Here is a 27,767-nt window from a genome sequence, read left to right as displayed (position 1 = left end):
CCATAACTTTAATTTTGGAGACAAAAAAATGTAGGCTTAGCGCCCTGTGGTCCATTGCCCAATAGGAAATGTAGAATACTCAAAAGTACTTTAAAAGTGCTTGAGTTACTTTTCTCAGGGAGTAACGTTGGAAGTACTTTTAAAGTAATTGAGTTACTTTACTCAGGGAGTAACGCAGTAAAGTAACTGGTTACTTTTTTAGAAAGTAACGTAGTAACGTACTTTGATTACTTTTAAAGTAACCCTTACCCAACACTGGTTACAGTACAAAAAAAGGGGTGATTTGTTTGTACCTGCTTAGCATCAAAGGGCAGACTGACATAGTTAGCAACTGGCTGGTGAACACAGTGGAGCATTTAGGAGCTAAATGGCAAGATAATTCCCTCAGGAGTTGGTAGCGACCAAAAACAGAGCATAATGGAAGGTTCATATTGGACTTACATTAATCAGCTGGTTGGAGACATGGCTTGAAAGGAATGATAATTGTTTGTTGGCAAGTTTGCTATATCAGCTCAAAAGGTGATGCTGTCAATGCTTTGTTCTCAACTTGTTACCACTCCCCCCAAGTGGCAAAAAACAGTTATTACAGGTCGGACATAAATTGTTCAATATGAGATCAAAGAAAATCAGATGGCAAGTTGTTTAATGCATCCATTTTTTTTTTCAATCTCTCGTCAGTGTGCCCTGCCATCCCATGCCCTCTTGAAAGCGTCTGTCTTAACGGTACTTGCCAGTGTATCACCGGTAGCTTTCTGGTGGATGGCCAATGTGAACGCGGTAAGATCATAACATGTCATGTCTTGTCAGATGACAAATTCCCATAAGAGAGGTCAAAACAGGGTGATGGCCTTGAAACTTATCATTTCCTCTCCTCCTCTTAACATAGCCCAAGTGTTCCCCGGCCAGCTTCATATCACCTCCTTGGAATTTGAAAAAGGAATGAGCGACAGGTCCTCAGAAATATTCCGGAAGACAGCAGCAGAGATCTCAGCAGCGGTAGGTTGTGAGCTGAAGAAGCATTTTGGATTTCAATAATCGATGCGCCTGTCTCTCAGTCCTTAAATGACATGCGTATTCTGTTTCATAGCTCAGAGATGCCCTCAAGAATGAGCCGGGGTATAAACAATCTGATGTTGTGCAACTTCAGTGAGTATTTTTTTTATTTTTCCTACTGCTGGAAGATAGTATGCCATAGGTTAAAACATTTTTTAACCATTTTTGGTGCTTCTCTATAATTCTCTAGACCAGGAAGTGTCCAAGCAACTGTAAATAACATCTTTGAAAACACCAGCTCCACCCAAGAGTCTGTCGATCAGGCCATTAATAAGGCTATAGCCACCTCAACAAATGAACTGTTTGCTAATGCTACGTTTACAAGTAAGTACTGCTAGTACAGAGATTGATCTTGGAGGAGAACCTGACATGCATGAGCTACAACTACATTATTTTAAGAAGAGGGGTTTTCTCATACACCTGTTTTACTTCTCATCTGTCGTAGGTACAAACCTGTGTGCACAGGAGCCATTTCCCTGTGATGTCTCCACCACAATGTGCACAGATATAAAAGGCCGGGCTGTGTGTTCCTGCAAAGAGGGCTACATCTCCATCCTGTACTCAAACACCAGCTGCAAAGGTATAAGCGACAATATTCTTTATTTGTCTCCCTTATTAAGACAGATTTGAACAAGCAGACTAGGATATACTCTAGTATTTATGTTGTCTTTTATGTTAAAAATTGTGTACAATGTCCTGCTACTATAGCACCATAAATCATAAAGCCTCATGTGCACACTTCATGAACTGACGAACCACAGCTTCTGAGACAAGCTCAAGTGAAGTTGCCCAGCTGACCTACAGTTAAGAAAACTGTAACAAACCCTTCTTATCCTCAGTGAAATACTTGTGCGTGAGAATGAGGGGGAGAAACAACAGGGAGCGAGACTCACAGACAAGGTCAAGAGCTGTAGCCTTTTCTCCACGCTGACCCTTGACTCTCACTTCATTTATCTCTCGAATTTATTTCTTTTTAACAGGGGTTGTTTCCCTGGAAACATGTGAAAGCATCACAGCTCTGTCTCTCTCTGCGCCGCTATAGGAAGAGCAAATACAGAATAAGACTTTTGGACAAATGCTGCATACAGTTCCTCTCCCAGGAAATACATAATGTGAAACTATGGGCTTGTTTGTTATGGTCATCGTGCAGCCTCGGTATAAAGAGGCTCTCATTGTGCTCATGTTTTCTTTGTGTGTGCAACCAGGCGGACCGTGCGTCTCCGTCTACCGTGACTGAGTCTGAAACTGTAGCTTGTTATGTTTGTGTCTCTTTGTACTAAAGATTGTGTGTTTCTCTTTGTAGCATGTCCAAGCGGGCAGAGGGCAGTAGGGGACACGTGTCAACCGTGAGTACACACTTTGAATATTGTTTATAGGTGAAGTTTTTCATGTGGAGGTGTGTGGTGTCTGTTTATCACTGTGTGTGTGGTACATGTTAATGTGTAGGTAGCTCCCCCTTGTGGATTCAGTGTTAAATTCCATTAATGTGTTACATTACAGCCCTGATATACAAATATTATTGTGTTTAAATGGTCTTTGCTTTTTTTTTTCTCAGATGTGCGTTTGGATATGCTGGCTTCAACTGCAATGACTGTGAGTAATGACACTGTTTTCGAAGGCAAAAATGCAGCAGCAGCAGCAGCAGCAGCAGTAGGAACAGTTACGGGCTGCTGACCCATAAAAATCTAAATGTGTCTTCATGTGTGTGTTTACAGCGGCTCTGCTGGCAGTTGTGGTCATCTCCTGTGTACTCGGAGGAATTCTTCTGATCATTGTCCTGGCTTTGCTCATATACTGCTGCTGGTGAGAATATAAAGAAAAACACATGGCTATGTTTTTTCTGCCACAGACATAAAATTAGTTTAAAATTTTAGTTGAAAAGTGAATTTTTGAAGTAAAATATTCAGTATTGTTTTAATGTTTTATTTCAGTGTGTTGTCCAGACTAGTCTTACACTGAAAAACAACTTTAATCACTCATTCTTTTAAAGGGTGATTTTTTTTATTTTTATTTTTAACTGAGACCCTTTTTTCCCCATGTTTTTGTGTCTAAGTGATTTATGTTAGCAGCCTTTTTTGAAATTGGTCCAGTATGGAGGGGACCCCTGCAGCCAGCAGCGGCTCAGATCATTACTCAAAGTGTCTGAGAACATTATAGAAATGTCCCTTCATACAGAGACCATTTTGTTAAAGAATACGATCATTTTTTTGTAACCAGAAACGACCCTGAAATCGCCATTGCCAAACCCACCAGCCTCCATTTAAATAAACATGTCATTTTAGCATGTATAGAGCCAGCATACCTTCACATTTAATCGGGTGAATTAAGGGTTTATTTCAACCAAACCAGAGTTGGTGATTGTTGGAACATTGGAAAGACAAACCAAGAAGGCTTTTGTGAGGTTTATTTTGTGTCTTTTGACTTTAAGTGACGTTTATTTTACAATAATGAAATTAATATTTATTTGAATGGATTTTGTGACAGTGATTTTGGGCTCTCTCTGCTTAAACAAAAAGGTCCATCTCAGTCGGGATCCTTTTTATAATATTGCCAGACTCTCACAATAAAAAGCCGAGCCTGTCAATGGCAAAAACAAGAGCTTTAGTGGATGTAAATTGTTGGTGCACTCATGCCCCAAGTGGTTACATTGCAGCCTGTTTCGCCACTGCCGGCTGCAGCAGTCACCTCAATACTGGGCCAATTAAAAAATTGTTCCTATGAGACTCTTACACACAGAAACATAGGAAGATAGGGGTCCAGGTGAAAAAATACCCAAGATACCCTTTAAAGAGGTTGTTACATGTAACTCAGAGGTCTAAAAATCTCAACCATGTTCAACCCAGTGTTTCAGTCTTTTAACATGCACCCTGACAAATTAATACTTAATGAGGTTAGAGGAAAACGATGGCAGTGTTCAATACTCTGAAATGACTAAAAACCAACAATGACTTTCTTTTAAAGATTCATGATTCCTTAAACAGCTGAGCATTGTAGGTTTTAGCAAATATTACTCAAACAGGTGTTAATAAGAAATGAGTCAGGGCCTAATTTCAGCTGTGGACTAACACATATTTGGTGTTTTAGTGAGTATTTATGGCAACAGGATGGTGTATGAGTGATTGGCTAAAGTTTTGGACAACACTGGAGCTCTGAAATAAACAAAAACAAACATTTTCAGGCACATTTACTTACTTTTGTCTGCACATTAGGAGGGGATGCTCAAGGAGCAAGGCAGACTACAGCAGCAGTCCTTACTCATCAGGTGACGTGAGCCAGCCCTGGCCCACTGGCATCACCCCCATCCCCCGCGCCACAACTAACTTTGACGCAGCTACTCCCATAGAGATGACAGAAGGGGGCAGCACTCATGTCCTGGTGGACAAAAAGCATCAAACCAATGGCTCGGTGAGTTATCGCACGTTCCGCCGTCGTCTCTGTTGTCTGAACTACTCACCACTAATCCTCACACTCACAGTTTTGCATAGCGTTGATCATCCACCTATCAGCCTTCACCCTTTTAACACATCCAGCAAGCATGGATTCGATCAGTTAAAAGTACATCTAAGTGTCGGTTAAAATATGGCTAAATTAGTTTGAAAGTGAAAGCTTTTTGCACATATAGTCTCCATATCACTGTTATTTGAACGCCATTTTAGTGCTAGAGCTATACACTGAAACAGTCTTTTAAAGGCTTTTCTACCAAATTTAGCTTAGTTATAACCCTTGACACCTGGACGTTTTTTAACCTGCAAATCGACAAATCCATGCTAACTGGGCACATGGTCACCGAGTATCATGTCACAGACTCATTAAATGCTTTGGTGATATGTTTTAAAACGTATGCACACCAGTATCTTTTTGCCAATAATCCAGATTGTATATATATATATATATATATATATATATATATATATATATATGTATAGTGTTAGCACATAGGTCCCTCCCACACTCCCTGCTTTGCCTGACTCCCAGTATGTTGCTTTAGGGGTTTCAGCAGAAGCAGAAAGGATGGAAAAAGGTAAGGCATGGCTTTGCTTTCAGATTCTGATTTGCCTCGGTGCCCCCTGCTGATGATTTAGACAGGCCACAGGGGGAATTAAGGTGGCAGGATTTCCAGGGTGATTGATGGGAAGCTTCATGAGAAATCTCTGATTGATGTGTAAAACCGTGTGCTTTTATCTATATGTCAATGTAGTGAGTGACAATTCAAAGAGGCTGTGCTGATGGTAGTTTGGGGAGTAGTCATTTTCACTGCACATTGGTGACTGTGGTTACTTGTGCATGTTTGCTTGGCTTTTGTAAAGTGTCCGTGTATGAATGTTTGAAGTCTCTACATCTGAAAGGCACTAACACGCTCACTGTGTCCACTGACATTTCAGTCGGGATCATACGATCTCAACCCAGAAGGAATGAACACCTTCAAAGGTAAAAATCCATCCCGTTACTCCTATCTGGTCCAAGGCCACGAGAACCCCTACTTCTTACCAGGAGACGACAGGAACTGAACTCATGAAACCCATGCAGAAATGAAGAGCATGGTATCAAAAAGAAGCCACACACATTAGAAACTCTGGGTCTACAGGCACACTTCCTGAGCAGGACCAGGTTATTTATACTTTTTTGAACTGGCTTGGATTAAAGACAAATAACAAAGGACTTTTTTTTATCTGGGAAACAGCCACCAAAGAGATTCACTCATACGAGCAAGAACATTTAACCATTTTTTTTAAGTGAGATTGTGTCTGTAAATGTTGCTGATCATAACCAGTAGATGTCCCTGTTGCTCAGTGTAATTCTTCTATTGTCTTACAAGATACTTCTGACTTTTTTAAATTCTTTTAAGAAATCATCCCGTAGTCTTTTTAAAATGAAGCTTCTTACGTTGCTAATTGCACTAAAGTGTGTGTTAAGTTTACCTCCAGTTTTCCTCTGAAACCAAAGGTAAACTGAATGTAGGCTTTCAGGGGCTAATAGATATTTTTCTTATGGGTATAATTATTTTTTAGAAGAATAAATCTTGTACGACTAAAGGGGCTGGATCCCTGGTTGGGATATTTTCTAAAGGGATTTATATCGTAGCTGAGAGCTCTGTATGTGTCGACGCTGCACTTGCAGAATGTGCCTGTTTTAATCGTCTGTTTGACAAACAGGAAACATGTAAAGCTGGTGATAAAGCCTGTCTCCTGGATGTGCCAATTATCACTTGTATACATTTCTTTTTTTGAAAACTCTTATATATATTTATCCTCATGTGTCTGAGACAGTGCACTATTTTATGTGTGTAAATGTTTTGTAAATAATTGAAGATCTTTTGGCAGAGCATGTGTCTGTGTATATATATATATATGCAATGGAAATAAATTAATTTAAATACAGCAGTCTTGCTTTTTAATCATTGCTGGATGTAAAAGTACTTAAATGGCTTCAGTGCCCCATAATCTGTTTAGAGTAAGAAGGTACTCTTCTCATATTCATATCTGAATAGATTATCTTCTTAACCATTATGTTGTGTTTGAGGACCTGGAAACCAAAGGCTGTCTTTAAACATCCATAGCAGTGTTGGTATGCCTCTGCATTGGCGATAGCGTTGCAGGAAGCATTATGTTTTCGGTTTGTCTGTCCATACGTCCGTACATCTGTCTGTATGACTGCCCCATTCTCATGAACGCAACACTATATCTCAAGAACACCCTTAGGGAATTTCTTCAAATTTGGCACAAACGTTCACTTGGACGATGAACTGATTAGATTTTGGTGGTCAAAGGTCAAGGTCTTTATTTATTACTTTATTATTTTATTTATATAGCACCTTTAGTGCTTTATAGCCTTGACCTTTCATCCGTCTCATTTTTGTGGACACGATATCTCAAGAACACCGTCAGGGAATTTCTTCAAATTTGACACAAATGTCCACTTGGACTGAAGAATAAACTGATTAGAATTGGTGGTCAGAGGTCAAAGATCAAGTTTGTTTTGAACTCACAAAACATGTTTTTGGCCATAATTTAAGAATTCTTATTCTTATTCTGACAAAACTTCACACAAATGTCTAATAGGATATAATGATGAAGTGGTGACATTTTATATCCAAAAGATCAAAGGTCAGCTTCACTGTGATGTCATAATGTTCTACATGAAACACTTTTCTGGCCATTACTCAACCTCATATCTAAGGAACAAAAGAGGAGACATTTGGTCAGATACTGAATTGGTGACACTAATCTTGGGTGCCTACCTTGAAACTGTGCTGATTGTGTAGATCTTTTGTGCTGCTGGGGGAAGATGTGTGTAAACTGAAAGAGAAACTTGACTGGTACACAGAGGCATACAATTCTAGTATCATCTTGAAATGACTTTTCAATAGAATATCTGGTAAACATTACTTTGAAAGCATATATACTCCAAACTGTATGTGTGATTGATATTGACAGGACTTTTTTTACACAGCCCTGCCTCTACCAAATCCCAAATTTGTCTGTTTGGATTTCTGTTATTAGCCTTTTTTAATTGTTTTCTGTTAAGGTCTAACTGGGAGTTCGACCTTTCTGCTGTTTACTTGAGCTCAAACATGAGTAATGTCACTATGTAGGTTAACATACTGTAGTTTTTTTGGTTTGTGAATTACTTTTTGGCCAACAAAATAAAAATATTTGCTTCTGTAAAGTCCATATAACAAATATGACATGATATATTTTCTTATTTGGAGTATGGTCATGTCTGTATTCTGTCACATTCATCAAATCAAATGTACAAGCCCACTTTTCTACATTTTGGGTTTTAATGAGGTCAGAAGAAAAAAAAAAACTTACCGGGAAACAACTACCGAAATTATTATTAACACTTATACACATATAGCAGTGGGGTCTTTGGGACAATGCTAATGCTTATGTCAATAAATCAAAAGTAAGTTCTGGAATTTTAAGTCTAAGGTTAAGGAAGTTTGTGGAGTAAGTGTGATACACATCACTCCACTGATCAACAGGAGGCAGTAACACGCCAGGACATGCCAGTAAAGACAGAGGAAGAAGAGCACAAACTAGGAACTGCAAGGTAAGGTAGAAAAATAGAGGTGTGTTTTATTAATGTCTTTAGGATTGAGGACATATTTCAATTATTTTTTGTGTCTCTTAATGCTATTTTCTTCATATGTTTATATAGGCCTGTACCAAAACTAATGAAACAGTGGCAGCTCTCAGATTGAGTAGCCTGTGTCTGAGAATTTGCATTTGCAAAGTTCAACATTTGTTTACAAGAGCCAAACAAGGATTTGCAAACATCACCACTTTCATTTAAACTGAATGATGTGTAAGTGTTGGTGCAGTTCATTTACATATCATGGCAGCAGAAGGACCTAAATAAATGGCCACATGATTCACAGTGTTAATGAGATTATTCTTAGAGGTGGGATTTATGTTGACTGTGCAGTTTACCCAGAAATGCTCTATCTCCCTGCCTGGCCTGCTGTGCTGCACTTTGTCACCGTGAGTGACGAGGTGTTTGAAGGCCTCAGAAGTTTTATGTTGCTGTTTGTGGAAGACTTGGCTGGCAGTGTGTTGGCATTACAGTCCAAGAGTCTGCTCCTCACAGGCTCGGAAAAGCTGGGATTTGGTTTGCTGGGAGGCTGGGAGGCTAAATCTGGCTTTGCCAGGCCTTAATCTTGGGCACTGGGTCACTGGAACACACTGTGACTGGCATACAGGGCTACACATCACATGCACATTGTGTGTTTGTTTGTGTTTGCATGTATGGAGTAAGTGTGTGCGCATGTGGTTATGTACCATCCTGATCTGTAGATTAATATCAATGCAGCTGCAGGGCTGGATTTTAACACTCGCGTGTGTGTGTGAGTAAAATAACATAAATTAAGCAGATTTTGCTTATGTGCATTCAGGAAATGTGGCTCAAGTTGCAATGTTTGTGTGGTCTATTTAACCCTCCTGCAGTAATGAAACTGGAGGAGTTTAGGCGTTGTGATTGAAGACTGTCACCATTCGCCAGTGTTTTTGTGAATAAATTACTTTTTCATGCAAAGATTTGCCACCGATTTACCATCTGTCATTGTCAATTTTGTCCTGCAGCTGCTGTCTTTGTTGGTTGAATAATTATAAAGATAAATGTCCTTTAAAGGGACAGTTAACCCCAAAATCAAAATAATTTTTTCTGTCACCTGTTGTGCCATTTATTGATCTAGATGGTACTCAGCTTGTGGTGCTTGAATCACAAATAAATAAATAAAACATTTGAAAAACTCATCAGCAATGTCTCTTTCCAGAAATCATGACCTGGTTACTCAAGATAATCCACAGACCTTGTTGTGAGCAGTTTCATGTAGGAACTATTTTCTTTCTACTGAACTATGCTCCGAAACCGCATCACTACGCAGGAGGAAGTGTGCATCTACTCATGAACGAGAGGTCTGTGACAGCACGAGATGTAGACATTCCTTGACCGTGCTGTAACACCTGCTAGCTCGTTGGTGCTAGGTGAGCTAGCAGTAGATTCACACTTACTTCAGTGTGGTGATGTAGTTTGAAGAAACTGCTCACAACAAGGTCTGTTGATTATCTTGAGTAACTGGGTCATGATTTCTGGAAAGAGACATTGCTGTTGAGTTTTTCAAATAATTTTTTTAGGGCTTTGAGCACCACAAGCTGAGTTCCATCTAGTTCCATTATATTGGAGAGAAGGCAGACATCTCTACAGCCGATATCTCCAACACTCAGCAACTCACACCAAAACAATCCAGACTGATAAACAGCACTACAGGTAAGAGGAAAATTATGTATTTATGATTTTGGGGAGAACTATCCCTTTAAGTTGGCCTAAATATAATTCACCTGTTAATTCAATCAATTTTATTGCATTATCACATTAACAAGAATAACAAGAGTAACGTATTTTGAACACAAAATGTTTTTATAACGGTTATGGATTCTCCTGGCTTGATAACCTTCTGTTATTAGCAGCAGTTGAGATTGCTGGATATTGATGCTTTTTGTCAAAAGTTCTGGGACAGAAGCTCACTTCACACAAACATGGAGTCATGGAGCAGCTGAACATTTTAATGATATCATAGATAAAACTATGCTGTATCATTTAATGCTGTAGGATGATAGAAGTGTTCATTAAATATGTCTAGCTGTGCAAAAATTGCTTAAAGAGTGAGAGAAATAAATTATGAAAAGCTTTTATCTTTTGTTACATTTCCTCTACCATTAGTGGACCTCAGGGAAACTGGCAAAAAAACAAAAACCATAAAACTGGTGGTCAAGATAAAACAGAGCAGTATTTCCAAATTTCAAGACAGCCGTTAAATTTAAATGTATAAACTGTGTGAGGAACCAGAACCCCCCATTAACTTGAATTATACTGTACACTTGATTTCCCTCTCTGTCTGTAATGGACTCCTCTCTGTGTCGGCCAAGGCAGCGGTTCTCAGCTGTGGAGGAATGCATCGTATTTTGTTCCCATTACCAGCCTGCCAACTCCTGGCTCTGTCTGCTGCAGCACATCCCATCAGCCCACAGGCTCAGCTGACCGATCAATAGACCACTTAGCGGCCGTGAGCTACACATCCTCAGTCATTTGACCTGCTGGAGCTGTGGGAACGGCCACGCAATCCAATAAGCATCGAGCCAATGAGACAAGCGAGCTGGACCGCCAACTTGAGGAACTTCCCCTCCCTGAGAGGCTGTTCCCAGGATGGGAGGATACAGTGCTCTGCAGATCAGGCCTGTTTCATCTGGTGTCACACACTTATGGTGAGATAGAGATGTGGCTCCTCGATGAGATATTGATTCGGCCTCCTTCTTAATAAAGAAACTGTCCACTGAAGACATCTGAAAAAGTTGCACAATCCAGTTCTTCATAACAAGTGCAGTGAAAGTCACTGACTTTTACTTCATTCTCCTTATCCTGGTCAAACTTACTGTGTACTGCAGTATTTTGAAAAATAATGACTTAAATACACACAATTTTACACAACTTATAGCCAGCATACAACTATTGAGTTGGTAACGTAATACTACACCTTTTCAGAATGTTTTAAAGTAAACCAGAGCTGAAACAATTAGTTAGTCAATCAGCAGAAGAGTAATCACCATCTAGTTTGCTTGTCATTCAAGTTACTTTGAAGCAAAAATGCCCAATAATCACTTTCACCACCGTTGTAGTTGTGTGTATTTAAATTAAATTATATAGGTTTATCAAAGTAATTATTTAATTTAATGGTAAAGATATTATACCTTTAGGTTTTTGTCGACTGGTTGGACAAAACACAACCTGTGTATATGTCATCTCGGGCTCTGGTAAATTTTCTAGTATTTTATGGACAAAAATAATTTAATCGAGAAAATAATCAACAGATTAATTGATAATTAAAAGAATTGCCAGTTGCAGCAGTAAAGTAAACTTTGTGGAAGTGATAATCAGATTAATTTTGGCAGCACAGTGATACAGCACTCATATCAAATACAAGAAAAGTATATGTAGTAGTCCAACATATAAATATAACAACAGAATTAAGGCTTTTATAACATTTTTAAAATCAAGCTACATCTTAAAATGTCAGTCAGAATTAAAAACTTGAAAGAACTGAGCATATTTTACAATGTTCCGTATTGTTGCAGACTAGTGAACACCCATTCTCTGCAGCTTTGTGCCTTTTCAATCTGCTGTAATTACATTTTTTTCTATGAAATGACTAAATGTTTAAAGTGACGGACATACAGAGAATTGTCACCCACAAAGACAGAAAAAAATAGTTTGCGACTATTTGGCGAAGAAAGTTAGTCTAGCAGCTAAAGAGCGAGATATTTTCCTAAGGGGTTGGATGAAATTAATGCTAATGTGGCTTTGTGTCTGCTGGATGTGTAAGCAGGGAACTATAACAGCTTTAAGCATACAGCCTGTTCTGCTGCAACCAAGTAACCAAAAAATCAACGAATACCTTTAAACATACAGATGAACTTCAGATAAGGCAGGTTGTCATAGGTAATAAAATGTTGACACTGATGATCTACCGCCTCCTTCATACCCGTCAAAAAACACCAGAATTCAACAACTTTCTTAACATTTAATGTAATGATCAGAGTTTATTATCAAGCTTATAAAAAGACAAAAGTCCTGTCTGATGATATCACATAGGCGTGATGCTTCACTCTGGGACATCACCACCAAGCAGCAGACAGACTGCAGCATATGAAGCAGTCTGAGACAAAGATTAGAGACTTCTTAACTGCAGCAGATGGAGATGATAGTTTGCAAACACTTAAGTTTACAATCCACCATTGCCAACAAAACAATCTAATAAATTCCTGCCAAAGGCCCACAAAGGAAGCTGAAGCCACCTGCTCCACTATTTTACCGCTGTGAATGAGTGGAAACACGCCTCTGTCGCTCTCTCTGCCTTCCTCCTCCTCCTCCTCCTCAGCTTTCTCTCCCTCCTCCTCCTTCTTGCTCTATTAAGTCACACACAAGGCTGTAATTCACTTTCACTAATGCTGCTCTGCAGCAGCCACTGAGGTAAAGAAAATTATGAAACATTTCCCAGCAACCTTATAGATCTCCATTAAAGGCTGCCAAAATAAGCCCTTCACAGTCCTCGTGGGCCTCACACCTCCTCAACAGAATTATAAGCAGAGATATAATCAGGGGTAAAGCCATTTAAACTCAGCATACTCATCATTTTTATGAAAAACAAACAACAAAACAGTTTGTACAGCTATTCACACTGACATTAATATTTAACATATTTAAATGAAGATTTTTTTATGCAGTGTCAATGACTAGACATTTAAATGGGATATTTTAGAGAGGAAGAGAATTCATCTTTATTTTTCTTAAATTATGATCCCATTTTGCCTTTATGATGTCCTTTTTTAACTTGACCTGACTGATGTTGCTCATCTTTTGTACTATGCTGCACTTTTTTGTCTTTTTGCATCTGTTTTGAGGTCATTTTGTATATCTGTGGTCATTTTGTATCCCTTTTAGTCATTTTGCATTTCTTCCTGGTCGTTTGTGTCTCTTTGCCATCATTTTGATGTCTTTTTGTGGTCGTTTTGGTGCCTCTTGTAGTTCTTTTCGCTTTTCTTAGTGCTGGTTGTGCATATCTTTGTGGTCATTTTAAATCTCTGGCTGTTTAGACATCTCTTTGTGGTCATTTTAAATCTGGCTGTTTAGACATCTCTTTGTGGTCATTTTGACGTCTTTTTGTGGTCATTTTGGTGCCTCTTGTAGTTGTTTTGGCTTTTCTTAGTGGTAGTTGTGCATCTCTTTGTGGTCATTTTGGGGTCTCTTTGTGGTTGTGTTGATGTCTCTGTGGTTGTTTTGCAACTCTTTGCGATTGTTTTGGCATCTGCAATTGTTTTTCATCCCTTTGTGACATTTCGTGTGGTTGTTTTGGTGCCTCATGTAGTTGTTTTGGCTTTTCTTTGTGATAGTTTGGCGTCTTTGTGGAGGAATTTTGCATATCTGTGGTCATTTTGAGTGTATTTGGTTGTCTTGGTGTCTCTTTGTGGTGCTTTTGTTGTCTATTGTGGTCATTTTTCATCTCTTTATGATTCTTTTGAGTCTCTGATAGTTTTGGTGTCTGTTGTGGTCATTTTGATGTATATCTGTTGTCATTTTGCTTTGTTTGTAGTCGTTTTGGTGTCTTTGTGGGGTTTTTTTTTGGTGTACATGTGGTTGTTTTTCATCTCTTTGTGATTGTTTTGAGTCTCTTTGATCATTTTGGTGACTCTTTGTGGTCATTTTGGTGCCTCTTCTGGCTGTTTTGGTGTATATCTGTGGTCATTTTACATGTTTTCGACATTCTGGTGTCTATTTGTGGCCATTTTGTTGTAAATATGTGGTCATTTTGTATATTTGTGGTCATTTTGGTGCCTCTTTGTGGTTGTTTTTATGTAGTCTTTGTGGTTGTGTTGTACCTTTGTGGTCATCTTGCATCTCTCTGTGGTGACTGACTTTACAACAAAAAAAAACAACCCGACTCCGGTAGCAGAGGCCCCACCCCTCTGATCCCACCCCTGCTCGATGGGACTGCCTTAAACATCCTTAAGGAAAATATCATTATTTAAATTAAGTAAGAAAGGAGCTAAACTCTTCCAGTAACACAGTCTCAAGCTTTTTTTGAAACCTTACTTCACTCTACTTAGCTCTGTAATCTGATTGGCTACAACCTGATTTGTTATCCTCCCATCTCCACCTCATGATCTCAGACAATGGAGAGGAGCGAGCAGTCGGAGGCCTTGGAGGAGTCTGAGTGCCAGCAGATAATGCAGTGAAGGCCAGACAGACAATCATATTGATGACTCCTAGAGGCTGAGAGAACGGTGAGAAAGTCGTGGCGCCAGGCGAACATTAGTCTGAGAGGACATTAAGCCTCCTACTTCCAGACAAACGGCAGTGATCTGATGAAAGGGAGAACAGTAAATATGATTGCAGTTAATATCATACAAAGAGGGGATACCTTCTCCTCTTGCTGTTAAACCTGTCTCACCTGCAGGTCAAACTGACCCCTGAAGAGGAAATGCTGTGCAGATCTGAGTCATGCACGATTTAGGAGTTTTAAAAAAAGAATAATATAATTAATTTAAATATAATATAATTCTGTGTGTGTGTGGAAAAGAAGTATGAGCAGGATCTTACTGGCTGTTCTTGTGCGTTACATAATGCAATGTGCTTTCATTGGTATAACAAAGCAAGATAAATCTGCAAGGACACAATAGGAATCCTCATTATTTAGCAGCAGAAGACAGGATTGTGTGCATCACAGCTGTCTGGCATATTTACGCCTTCAATTTCACATCATAGTTAATCTATAAAAAATGGATCATCGCCAAAAACTATGGACACATACTTCCTTTAATTCATTTAATTAATAATCTTGAGCTGACATTTCTTCTCAGACACTTCTTGTACACATCATGAGAGAGCAGGTAGAAACTTTAACTGTCTTCCTTGTAGAGAATTTCTGCTGATGCACTGATTAGCGGTCACTGTGATTAAATGGCTTATCATGAGGAAGATAAATTGCCATCCCAGGCCAAAAAAAAAAAAAATTCAGAGATTTTACAGTGTATCCTCTAAAAGGCTATTATTTTTTTAATCATATCCTATAAACAGTAATGTCTACTTGTGCCAGTGTTTTTGGCTCACCAACTGGGTTTTCTTTTGGCTTTTTGCCGGCTATGACAAAAAGTTTGGGCACATTTTGCCTATTGCACTTTCCATAGAAAATAGAATGCATCATACTTTGTTAAATAGAGCATGAAGCTGTGTCACAGAGAGGAGTGTATTCAGTTCAGCATTGCAGAGAGATGGTCTGTTGCAGTTCCCCAGTATGTCAGTTCAACCCTGTCCTTTTTTACATATATGAATGTCCAGACTCTGTGATACATGACCACAATTAAGATTGGGGTGGAGAATTTTGTTTGAAATTACACTTTGGTCATTTCCTTTTTGTCGTTGTGCTTACAGGGTGAATGTCAAGAGATGTCAGAAGAACCGATGTGAAACAAATAAGGCAGACTTACCTCACTACTGGACATGTCTCGCTTCTGCTGCACATTTAATAGTAAGTAAAAACTTTATCATTCTTTTACACCAGCATCATTTTGTGGTGCAACACATCTGCAGAATAAAGGCTCCCAGATTCATGTGCCCATTTATCTCATGTCAGCTCCGTCCTGCTGGAGCTGACTGAACACACACACAGACCCAGTTTATGACCTATTTGTGGGGTCGGGAGACAGCTTGGACCTCCCGCTCCACCCCTCACCGTCAGGCCATCAGCTCGGCCTTTCCTGCTCCCCAGAGGAGGAGGTTAGCAGATGCCTCTGAATCAATTTGGCCAAAGACCCATAACGACCTCTGCTGTAATTAGTGGCGATGTTTGGAGTGTAGATATGTCCAGCTGACATACAGAGAGCACTGCTGTCACTACACATTCATGGCTGCAGCAGGTCAGGACTCTAAGGGGTTTTTCTTTCATTGAAATGGTTTTTTGTTCCCCAGGGACAGAATATAATAATAAGCGTGTGAATAAATGTGAAAATGAGATCTCTCAACTGTCCAGATGTCACCTGAAAAATTGAAAAATTGTGAATTAATAATAAGTGAAATAATAAGCAAGACACTATTTATATCTTGTCACAACCTCTATTGTAGGAGACTGGTGAAAATCTGATTTTTAGTCGTCAATAAGAAAATAAACTACTGGTTTAAACAAAAATTAGTTAAAAAAAAAGGTAAATTGTACACATTTGCTTTACCATTTATGAATGTATTTATGTCAGCAAAAAAATATATTTTGCATATAGTAGATTCACTAAACTGAGATTAGTCTATTTTTTCGCAATAATAGAACATGATTTTTTTTTTTTCTTTAAATGATACATATCATAACGCATCATTTCATGTTGCATGCCCCCTTTAAAGAGGCCTTTAGACATTTTTTTACTAAATGTCCGCTCTAACATCTGTAAGATTTGTTAAGGACAGTGATTATATAAGAAATAACTTTTTCTACATTGCTCACAAAGCCCTCCCTTGATCAGTTTTGGACACTGACTTGACCCTATTATATGTTTTGATTTCACTCCAGCATGTGCACACACATCAACATGTAGAACACGTGGATCATCATTGAATTCACTCTAACTGAATGAAAACTTCATGTTCAGGGCATGTTTGTGTGTGCAGCTCACTTCTTTGTACCATGAGGTCCTCTGTAGTTCGGACATGCAGACGAAAGGGGCACCCCGGCATAAAGACAGACTGGAAACACCCACAATTACCATGTGAATGAAGTGGAGGGGTGTGTGTGTGTGTGTGTGTGTGTGTGTGTGTGTGTGTGTGTGTGTGTGTGCAGTGGGGGGGTTAGCCCATCAGCTGTGTGTCTGCTGCATGAGCAGACAAAGAGCGAGCAGCCGCTCTGTAGCTGGAGGTGGGCTGCTACAACCTCAACTTCAGTCCTGCCAGGCTCAGAGAGGAGGGGGAGGGGAACTCTCTATCAGAAGCAGCCTATCAGATCCAATTAGCCACCACAACATGTTGGAGTGGAGTCAAGCCAGAAGGAGAAGGAACAGTTTTCGCTCCAACAGTGTTGACCATATCTGCAGCATCTTTTAGACCCACTTTGTGTCTCTGTTATCTTTACAATTGAGTTACAAAACAATTCGTTTTTCTTAAAGAGTTCTTTGAAAAAACAGCAAGGTTATAACGGCATTTAGTCATTTGTACTAAAAAGATAACACGCTAGACAATTCAGATTTTTAACTCATTTTTCAAGTTGAAACTGTTGACTCATGCAAACAAATACCATAATCAGAAGGGGCATATTGCCTGCTCTATTTGCAATAACATGTTTTAATGTTGTTGTTTTTTTTTTGTAAATTAAAGCAGTATTAATAGCTTTATGGCCACATGGGGGCAGCAGAACAAGCTTTAAGCACAATATCAATCTGTTATCAATAAAGCTGATTTGACAAAGGTGTTGGCAAACAGTTTTTCGGACTGACACAGAGTTATGTTAGCATTCATGTTAAGTCATGTTTTCAGCTACCTGACAAATGTTAGTCCAATACTCACTCTCTTTGTAGCTCTGTTTTGGTCTCCACCATGTCTTGAGCAGCAGTATCTGTCTCTTAAGCAGCTAAGTGCTAATGATGCTTGCTAACTTTCACTTGCTAACTAGTTGCTAACTGTGTCTGTCTGTTCTTTGGTGCTGTGGAGGTAGTGTACAGTAGGTTTATCAGAGATTTGTCATCAAAATAGCTGTCTGAAAAATGAAGTTCATGTTAGAGTGGTGAGAACGAACCAAAATAGTAAAGCTGCAAGCTGGAAAACCAAAACAGTTTGATAAAAGATGACAAAATGCCCTGTAGAGAACTGTAGAATCAGGTTATATATCTCTACAAGTGATCCCTGCATATTACACGCAGTCATTTGATCCATTGTTAATATAAAGATACCGATCAGTGCAACTTTAATGTTATTTTTCACTGTTGTATATATTAAGTTTCCAGTTTATTAGGTACACTTTAAGTAATACAGTCTCATACAATAGTCCTGCAGCAAAAATTCTTCCCTAATGAAGGCTTTAAAAATGTTCAGTTTTTGTTGAGTTTAAACTGTTTTACAGAGGTGCTGATGCAACTTAATGATCATTTTTGAGGATGTAATTTGCTGTTGGGTGTCCCTAATGAATATATTTAAATTCATAATAACATGTTTACATTTTTCTCGTGTTGAACTTATTTAGGAAACAGATGTGTCAGATGTAGAGACTGTATATTTTTGGAAAACTTTGGAAACTAGAAAAGCACTCAGAGAGTGCAGACCTCCGCTAAGTAGGTGATATTCCCTCCCCCTCTGCATCAGATTTTGCAGCCTGCATCACAATCAGGTTATTTGCATCACTGTCATTATTAGGTTATATATGCCTTCACCATGGAGACACTGTGGTGTATTTATTTCGTTTTTATTTTGTACCAACACAGAATATAATATGTTTTTTTTGTGTTTTTCACTTTCTTTTTTTCCAACACAGAACATTAATTTCAACTTTAGAACAAGTAGGCCTACTCGCCACTGCCAACCGGTGGCGCACGTCTGGCCATGGAATGAGTCTATTCTAAAACTTGGTGAATACACAGTGCTATTTAGCGCTATTTTATTATTTTATCCACTTTGCTTCAATCGATCACCACCAAAATTTTATCATCCTTGTCCCATTATCCACATTTCCTGAAAATTTCATCAAAATCCGTTCATAACTTTTTGAGTTATTTTGCAGACAAACAAACAGACCAACACCGACGAAAACATAACCTCCTTGGTGGAGGTAATTAGTGAAAACAACTCTTCTAGTGCAGGATATAGAGACTGGATTGTGGAAATACCTAAAAAAAACCCTGCTGTAATTTATGTTAAATGACCCTGTTGATGTTTACGAAACTTGATGATAGCACATGACATGCACAAACTGGAGCTACAACATCTCACAGGCAGAAAGTCTCACCCCTTTCATAACATTCTTCATCCACTGATGCTGTGGCCACAGAGAGCATCAGAGATGTGAAGGGAGGAGGGTGGTTAGGGGAGGGGCTGCGAGAGGCAGAGAAAGAGAGGCGGACAGTCAGCAGCAGCAGCAGCAGCAGCAGGTTTGTGAGAGCAGCAGAACAGAGGAGGAGGAGGAAGAAGGAAGGAGGAGGAGGAGGACTCAGAGCGAGAGAAACAGTGTGGCTGCAGTCAGGAGGGACACAAACACTGAGAGAGAGAGAGAGAGAGAGAGAGGGAGAGAGAGGAGGAGATACAGAGAGAAGAGAAGGTAAGAAGGCCACATTAGCCCGTTTAACGCCTTTGTTTCCAGTGTGAACACGAGGTTTCGGATGCTCTGCCATCCCCTGTGTGTGTTTCCTTTTTTCTTCCTCCGTCTGCCAGCTGACGGCATGCTGTATGTGGAGAGAGCAGAGCGCCGTAGCACTGCGGAGTGATGCAGAGAGATGGAGGAGAGAGAAAGAGGGAGGGAGGGGAGGGATGGAGGGCCGGCATTATGCTCTACAGACATGAGGAAGTAAGAACAGAGAGAGAGAGAGGAGGGGAAACAGAGGGAAATAAACATCTGCCTGTGCTTTGCTGTGTAGCAGTGAGGGGGTGGGGGTGTGGGGGTTGGGAAGGGGGGTGTACCATTTGAGTGGCAGTGTGCAGGAGTGTGTCAGCTGTCAACATCAGTAGTTTCCCTCCATATTGGAGGTGATATAAGTTTCTATAGGACCACACCCTCTGAGATTGTACGATGGGTTGTATTGTGGTTGCATCAGTGTGAGGGTGTGAGTCTGGGGAGTGTGTGTGTGTGTGTGCATGTGGAAAGCATGTTGGATGCCAGCCAAACATGCTTAGTGTTGCCTCCCATTACTGTCAGGGCAGTGGATTAGCTGCGTGTGAGCGGCGTTCATTCTTGAGGCGGTGAGGAGTCGAGCCAAGACGCTCAATCATGTACTGACCAAGATGTTTTCACTCTCAGCTGTGTGTATAGACACATGTACGTATACCCTCCACCAGTGTGTGTTTATTTCCCCGTGTTTTGTCAGTACATGTGAAAAATGCTGTAGTGCACAAGGCTGCAGTGCTAAATACTCATCCAGCCTTCTGCTCCTGGCATCAATCCTCTATTCAAATTTTTCGCCGCTTGGTGACTGAAACAGAAATAATATCCTCCACCATATTGTAAAAGGAGTAGCTCAGAATGGGAGTGTATGGTCCTGAAGGAGGGACAGGAGCAGGGTCGTCCCTCGTCATCTGGCAAAGTGAAATAGTCTCTGAAAAGCAGCCTGTTTAGAACAGCTTGACCGAGCATTTGTTGTTTTTGCGTCTCGATGCCAAGGCATTTTCACAGCATTGTAGACAATGCATTTTCATAAAGAGCTGTTATGATTGAGAGGGTGTTTCCGATGATCCCAGTACCCTTGCAGACATCATGATAACCGCGCCAGATGGCACATCTTGTGTTAAAACATCTTTCGATATACATGGAGAGCTGAGGCTTATTCTAGCAGCACATAGACAATGGAGACTGTCCTCTCAAGATGAACAACAGCATCCAGTTGTTTCTCTAAAAAGACATATGTTTACGTTCAAGTGACAAAGCCCTCTAGTGGCTGCAGTGATTATGACGAGAGAAAAGGAGGAAGTCAGGTGATAACAAACCATCAGACTTAAACACGGAAGACTGTTGTTCGTTTCCTTCGTCACAATTTTTAAGCATGTCCATGATCATTAGCTAACCTTTAAGGGACACTTTGCCAATTTTAAACCAGCTTTGTATCATAATTATATGGGTAGTATGTGTAAATGAACTATGGTAAACTTGCCTCCATTTTACCAGCCCCCAGATCCCCTGCCGAATGACTCAAAATGTGTCATCCAGCAGTTTGCTCTAGGGCTGTTGCTCAAAGTAGAGATTTTACTTCCGTGTTGGGACACAAATAGAGGCTTCACTTCAGAAAACACCTGGACAAACAACATATTTTGTCAATTGATTTGGAGGACTTGATGAAACCATGGACCACACCACCAGCATGATGATATATCCACATTCCTAATGGAAACACAGCATGAGTTTGAATCCGCCAATTCTACTAAGTTGACTTATTTGTCCGGCGTTGTGACATGAAACAGCACTTTTCTGGTTAAAAAGCGATCGATCCAACAAGCGCTGTGGGGAGAATAATGTTAAGCCATTCAGCACCACGGGCATGATAACGTCATTGTCAAGCGTTGTCATGCTGTCACTGGAACCAATGGGGAGTAAAAAACAGCAATGTCCAGCCCTATGGACAAGTTAGATGCCGATATTGCGGCTGTTCAAAATTGTCATGCTTCCTCAATATTGCCTGACACTGAAGTTTGTTTTATTTTCCTACACTCCATTCTGCAAACTCTGGAAAAACCAGTACGTTGGCATGGCTACACATCAGTGTGGACTTGAAATGATGTTAGATTCCGATGGATACGTTGAATTTAGTGATTGGTGAGGGAAAATTGAATCCCCCCTCCCCCAAGGGAAGCATTTAGAGTGGAGGCAATTTCATACTGAAGATGGAAACGGAGTGTAACGAGTTGACAATTTTGTCTGATGCCAGGCAATAGTGTGAGAGGAAGCATGGTTGAGAATGACTTCCAATTTGGTTTCCGGATGATTGAACAAAAAGGTGCATTCAGTGGTTGTCTGTGTTTCCACCTATGAGTGTGCGTGCCTTCCTTTTTGTTGTCTTTAGAATGCTCTCAGACCTAAAGGACAAAATTGGATGTAAGTCAATGCTTTCAAAAAACGAGTCACATAAGGTTTTTTTTATCTTCTATCTTCAGGGTGAAGGTTAACCAGATCTTAACCACAGATGCAGACCACTTAAGGCAACTTAAGCTGCTTTGTCAAGGTTAGGAGAAAATCTATCAATACTAAGACTATTAGTATGTAGCAGTAGTAGAACCCCAGCCTCTTTTACTTTTATCCATTATAACCTCCTCTCTAAAAGGTTTTGTGGAGCGACATCATGCTCCTGTCTTTGTTCCTAAGAATAAATCCATGTCATCTCAGTGACTGAACATTTTTTCTGGTAATAAGAGTCACTATCTGCGTGACTGCGAGATGCCATTGTGTAGAAAATGTAAAGTTAGGGGTAACTAAGATTCTGTTTGTGGTGAGGACAGTCTCAAGAACTTTTTAAGTTCTACTTAGTACGTCCTGTCACACTTTGAACAGGAAATTAAAAATGAATTTGCAGCAGTAGCTCAACAAACTTGGGCTGATGCGATTGGTTAATTCGTTGATTTCTCCAGGGGTTCCCAAACTTTTTATCTCACATACTCCCTCAGCTGCATCAGATGAACTCAGAACCCCTTGATTAACACCACCCGTCATGTCCCACATGTTCATTTGAATTGATTTTTAAATTGGATGGTATTTAACACTGTTATTCATATAAGTAGATATTGTTAATATAGTTAAACTTTTCGCATTTAGACTGGTTTGGCTGAGTTTGCATTTGTTCTACCACTGCTTGAAGAGGCAGATGCTAGATGTCTAAACCAGGTTTCTGTTACTTTTAGCTGTCACCATTTACAGTATGTCTATCCAAGAACTTTGTCAATTGGATATATTTTTTTTACTTGTGATGGACATTTTTTCACTATTTTCTGCATTGTATTTGTTATAAGATGAACCGATCAACTGCAAATATAATCAGCAGATTATTCTATAATAAGAAGAACTGTAGTTGCTGCGGCAGAACCAACATATTCTTTGATGAAAGAGGCAAACCCACACACTTGCTCAGTTTCAGCATATAGCAGTGGCTCCTCTGTAGTATCTTCAGAAGCTCTTAGGCTCAGGTCTTACTGGAAGAAGCATCAAAGTGACTCTGGGAGACCTTGTGAAACTCCTGGCAGTGAGCTGATTGCTGTGAGGTCCAGCTGATGCCCTGCTGAACCTGCTGACGTCACACCGCCTCCGGGGCTCGTGACTAAAAAGCAGGGGAATAAAGCTTGTGTGAGTGTGACAGAAAAAAAAAGATGAATCAGGGACAAAAAGACTTTGAATAGAAACAGAGCAGGGAAAGTAAAGAGGGAGTAAGATGAAGTAGGAGTATGTTTCTGTGTGTTCATGTGCTGTGAGTCCAAACGACTTATCTATGTATGAATCGGCACATCCAGTGTGGTTAAACACTAAGAATTATGTTCAGTGTATTTTTGGTTTACAAATCTCTTATTTAACACAGGATCATGTTATTAATGCAGTGACAGCGGTACAAACGGCTGATCCGTCTGCATTTCAGCTAAATGTGTCTAGATGAACGACTGTGACGAAGGCCGTTATCTGATCAGCTGACTTCTTCTGACCTCACTGGGGCTCCATCATGTTTGTGTGATCTGCAGCTAAGCTCTTAACTAGATTTGAACTGAAAATGTCATTTTTTGCTGGGACGAAATGCAGAATGTGTGATGTCTGAGTCTATTTCTGGATCGGTGACGTTTCGGTGATTTGATGTTTGTAGTCGTGTTTTTGCAGTGATGTGAGAGAGCAGGAGTGTGGTGCTTTTCTGAAGGCCTGTGTGAGCTTTGGGGCCAGTAGCATGTGTTCATCATGTTATAGGAGCAGTCAGTTAGGGCTGTTGGTCGTCAAGCAGCAGAGATCAAACTAAAACACTGAGCTAAAAGCAGACTGTGGTGTCGATTCTCAGTGAGAGCCATTTCATTTACTGCAACAAAAAAATAGTATTTCTAATAGAGCTTTATTACTCAACTCAACACTCAACATTAGATGTTATCCATAGAGTCAATGTTTATACTTTAATGGTCTCTAAAGGACTCAATTAACTGTGATTACCTACCTTAAAAACCTATAAACACACTTAGCAACTATGACCAAGGGCATGGACACACCAGCATTTAACAGCAACATCTCAGACCAAAATAAAAGGGGACTGATTTAGCATTGAACTTCTGTAATGTTGTTGGACTCATGATGGACAGTTTAGAACAAAATATCAAAAATACTGCAGCAGAGTCTATTGTTTTGTCTTTATTATTCCTCTCCCTTGTTGAAACCTAGTGCATGCACTATGTACCTGTAATGCACCTCTACCACTGACAGTTTGTTTTGAGATTTGGGTGTTATGCTGTAGCCAGGAGCCTCTAGCCTGCGGCAGAGATGAGAAGGCTACGGAGATCTGCTAAGCTCGCTTCTTTCCAACTCCACACCTGCAAAAAATTTTTTTTTCATTTTCAGACTTGTAGTTTTCAGACCCAGCTGGCATTATCACCCACAAAAAAGCTTCATTCGACTGTTTTTCACATACTGTAGTACTTCTTAAGAGCTGTTAACAGACTTTAAAGTGAAATCAAGGGATATCATTTCAGTAGAATTAAAGCAGTCACTGTACTTGCTTGTAAATGAAGTGTTCACATTTGGAGAACTTTGGCGCACGAATATGTATTGCCGATCAATTGCAAACCATCTTGACAGAGCTGAACCTTATGGTAACAAACAACCAGAGGGTCCAAAATAAAGGGCAGTAGTATATATCAATAGCTGTGTTGTGCCATCCAATTTTATATAACCTTGCTCTGCCACAATAAAAACTACAGCAGAGCTTTGGCGTTGTCTCATGACTGATTCCAAACATGTTGCCTTAAACTACATGTGTTAAGATGAGGTCTAGGTTGTGGCTTAGAGCAAGAATGGTCTCAATGTCATCATTGTTTGCTGCAAAGGTTACTGTAAGAGAGCTACATCAGCATAAACTGAAATTTGAGTCAACAAATCTAATCTCAAAAAGCTCAGTTATTTATGACAAGATGCAATATCTTAAAGCAAACCCTATCCATGTGAATTCGAAACACTGCAGATTGTTACATTAAAAAACTTGAATGTATTAAATCACCTTTTTCTGTAACGAAGAGTCAAACTCACTACCGTCTAAATCCACCATCTCCCACTTCCGTTGATCATAAAACCCTCATTGGTGCCACTCAGAGGTACTCCCACAGTGCCTCTCTGTGATGACCTCACCATGTGGATGTAAGAGCAGCTCAGAGGATGATGTCATTCTCCTAGGACTGTTAACTGACTCAACTGCTGCAGAGAGGGATGTAACAAACCACATGCTTTTGATTGTTTACAAACTACAGTTTCCAAACATACCCATCTCCCATTTTATTATTTAGAAAAACATTATTTGGCTTCAGTTTTTGACTTAGTCTTGCATTAATTATTATTTACTCATCAGTGGCTTTTGTTTTCTTTGTACTGATTTTGATTGCGTTGTTGGTAGAAATAACAAAGAAGCTGATGATGTAAAGAATGGTGCAGAAGATGAAGAGATTCTTCCAATCCTTCATCAAAGGAAGACTCTCTACTCAGGTTACAAGCCTTGATTATGGGAAATATTTGTGTGTAGTCAGACCAAGAGTCAGATCGGATAGTTCTCCTAAGTCATCAGGCCAGGTACTGCCCAGTCCTCACGGTCCTTTACAGAGTCAGGCATCCAGATGTCTTAACCCTTTAGTCAAAATATAATTCTGAATAGACAAATCTATACCTAAAATTATGAGAAACTGTCTGGTTTGTCTCAGTTGTCTCCAGGAAAAAGGAAAATGTGGGTCCTCATATCCCTTCACTGGTTTGTGTAAAATGTCCCCATAAACCACCAAAACCAGACTTCTCCATATTCAGTCCACACATACCTTGGTTATTTTTAAGACCTAACTATAGATTAGAGTACATTAAAGTATTTTATTGTGTGTTGCCATTGATTCAGTATGGCAAAGAAGTTTGGCAAATTTGGCACCATTAGAAGTATGCAGAATCAACTATTAGTAATTCCTGATGACCTGAGGATGTACAGACAACTATCAGTGGCTTATTTTGACATTGAGGAAAATTAAAATGTAATGTAATTAGAGGCAAGTTCCCAAGTTATAAGATGCTAGTTTTTCCTATGCTTATTTAGTGGCTTTATCAATGTTTATTTGACATTTTCTTCCTTTTATTGATAAGAAACTATTAAGAATACATTTACAAAACACATTGATATTATTTTGAGTACAGACAGGCATGACTAACGGTGACTTCAGTTGGACTTTAATAGGTGTTAGAAATAAAAAAGGAAAGTGGACATTTAAATAAAAAGTCCATTCACACCATGTCTTTAGTATAAATCTATACTTTGCACATTACAGAAAGGCATAAAACTTTTATTTGCCCATTAATTCTGCTCTACGAGTTCCCAAGATGGGTGGAAGGAGATGGGAGGAAACTTTAAAAGGGTTTCTTTGCTAAGGATTGTCATTGGTGACATCAAATATTATCAGTGAAAAGTGAATATTGATATACAAGATGAAGCACTTTACCAGAGACACTGTATTGATAATGATGTTCTTTCCTCCTCTTTGAGTTAAATATAGTGAGGTTATATGGAGAGAATCCCAGCTGACACACTTGAGAACAAAGAGACTGTCTCTTGTGTGTTGATCCCTCTGATTCTCCTGACAGAACAAAAAAATAGTGCTGCCTCCATCCTCATCTTCTCCTCATCCCTCTTTCTGGCTCTGTAATATCCTCTCTGTTCATTATTCATGAGCTCATTGCTGTCTCTGTCTGTCCGTGTTAAGGCTTATCATATTCTGATTATGTACCATCAAAGCACAAGGATACGTTTTTAAAAATGCTTCAGGAGGAGGGAGAAAAGTGCAGTTTTGCAATAAAATAGCAAGAAATTACATTGTTACTCCCCACTCAAAAATGTGTTTTTCTTATATTTATTGCCCCTGAAAGAAATAATACTGACTATACTAACTTGTACATGTGCAATGTTTGTGAGGTGCTTTTACATTCCTCTACTGACGGGGGTGATGTTTGTGCATTTTGCTAAAATTTAACATGTGCACTGCTCCTTCACCGCATAAAGCGAAAGTAAAACATAGGCTACTGCAAGTAAAGATCTGCTTCCATTTCCTTTTCAGTGTTTGTTATGCTTGCGTGCCAGTGATAGCCATAGCTGGAGACAGTATGTTTTCTGGTTGTCTGTCTTTGTGTCCGAACCGTTCTCGTGAATGCGATATCTCAAGAAAACCTTGAGGGAATTTCTTCAAATTTGGCAAAAACGTCCCCTTAGACTAAATGACGAACAAAGTAGATTTTGATGGTCAAAGGTCAAGGTCACTTTGACGTTGTCCACTCATTCTTGTGAACAAAATATCTCAAGAATAACATTAGGGAATTTTATCAAATTTGGCACAAATATTCACTTAGACGTAGCAATCAAGTAATTCGATTTTGTGGTCAAAGGTAAAGGTCAAGGTTAATGTGACCTTGCATCCATCTCATTTTTGTGAACGTGATATCTCCAGAACACCATAAGGGAATTTCTTTAAATTTGACAGTGTCCACTTGGTCTAAACAATAAACTGATTAGATTTTGGTCATGGAAGGTCAAGGTCACTGTGACATTGTCTGTCTCATTCATGTGAATGCAATATCTCAAGAACACTGTGAGGGAATTTCTTCAAATTTGGCACAAATATTCGCTTGGACTAAAGAATAAACTGAAAAGAATTTGGTGGTTGAAGGTCAAAGTTCAAAGTTCATTGTGACCTCACTAAACATGTTTTTGGCCATAACTCAGGAATTATCGTGCTAATTCTGA

The 27,767-nt window shown here is 39.5% G+C and overlaps 2 protein-coding genes across 9 annotated transcripts in view; both read left to right on the top strand.

Annotated features, from left to right (window-relative positions):
- si:ch211-198m17.1 (uncharacterized) overlaps positions 1-6,414 on the top strand; it is a 21,816-nt gene extending 15,402 nt beyond the window's left edge. For 3 of the 4 annotated variants that reach the window (XM_050069907.1, XM_050069906.1, XM_050069904.1), the window contains 10 exons: positions 679-777; positions 887-996; positions 1,088-1,146; positions 1,244-1,377; positions 1,499-1,633; positions 2,357-2,399; positions 2,609-2,646; positions 2,769-2,856; positions 4,263-4,458; positions 5,436-6,414. In XM_050069907.1, coding sequence (XP_049925864.1) covers positions 679-777; positions 887-996; positions 1,088-1,146; positions 1,244-1,377; positions 1,499-1,633; positions 2,357-2,399; positions 2,609-2,646; positions 2,769-2,856; positions 4,263-4,458; positions 5,436-5,561 — 1,028 coding nt within the window. In that variant the 3' untranslated portion in view covers positions 5,562-6,414. The other variant, XM_050069905.1, reaches the window with a different exon arrangement.
- Positions 6,415-8,084: 1,670 nt separating this feature from the next.
- Positions 8,085-27,767, top strand: part of LOC126405894 (MAGUK p55 subfamily member 3-like) — a 46,038-nt gene continuing 26,355 nt past the window's right edge. Inside the window, exons 1-2 of one of the 5 annotated variants that reach the window (XM_050069911.1) lie at positions 8,085-8,106; positions 15,538-15,634. The gene's annotated coding sequence lies outside the window, so the exon portion shown is untranslated. Of the gene's footprint in view, positions 8,107-15,537; positions 15,635-19,116; positions 19,391-27,767 lie in introns of those variants that run through there. The other 4 variants (XM_050069912.1, XM_050069913.1, XM_050069910.1 and 1 more) reach the window with 4 other exon arrangements.

Source organism: Epinephelus moara, chromosome 18 (assembly GCF_006386435.1).
Source record: "Epinephelus moara isolate mb chromosome 18, YSFRI_EMoa_1.0, whole genome shotgun sequence".
Classification (NCBI taxonomy): Eukaryota; Metazoa; Chordata; class Actinopteri; order Perciformes; family Serranidae; genus Epinephelus; species Epinephelus moara.
This window is presented reverse-complemented; position numbering and strand designations above follow the sequence as displayed.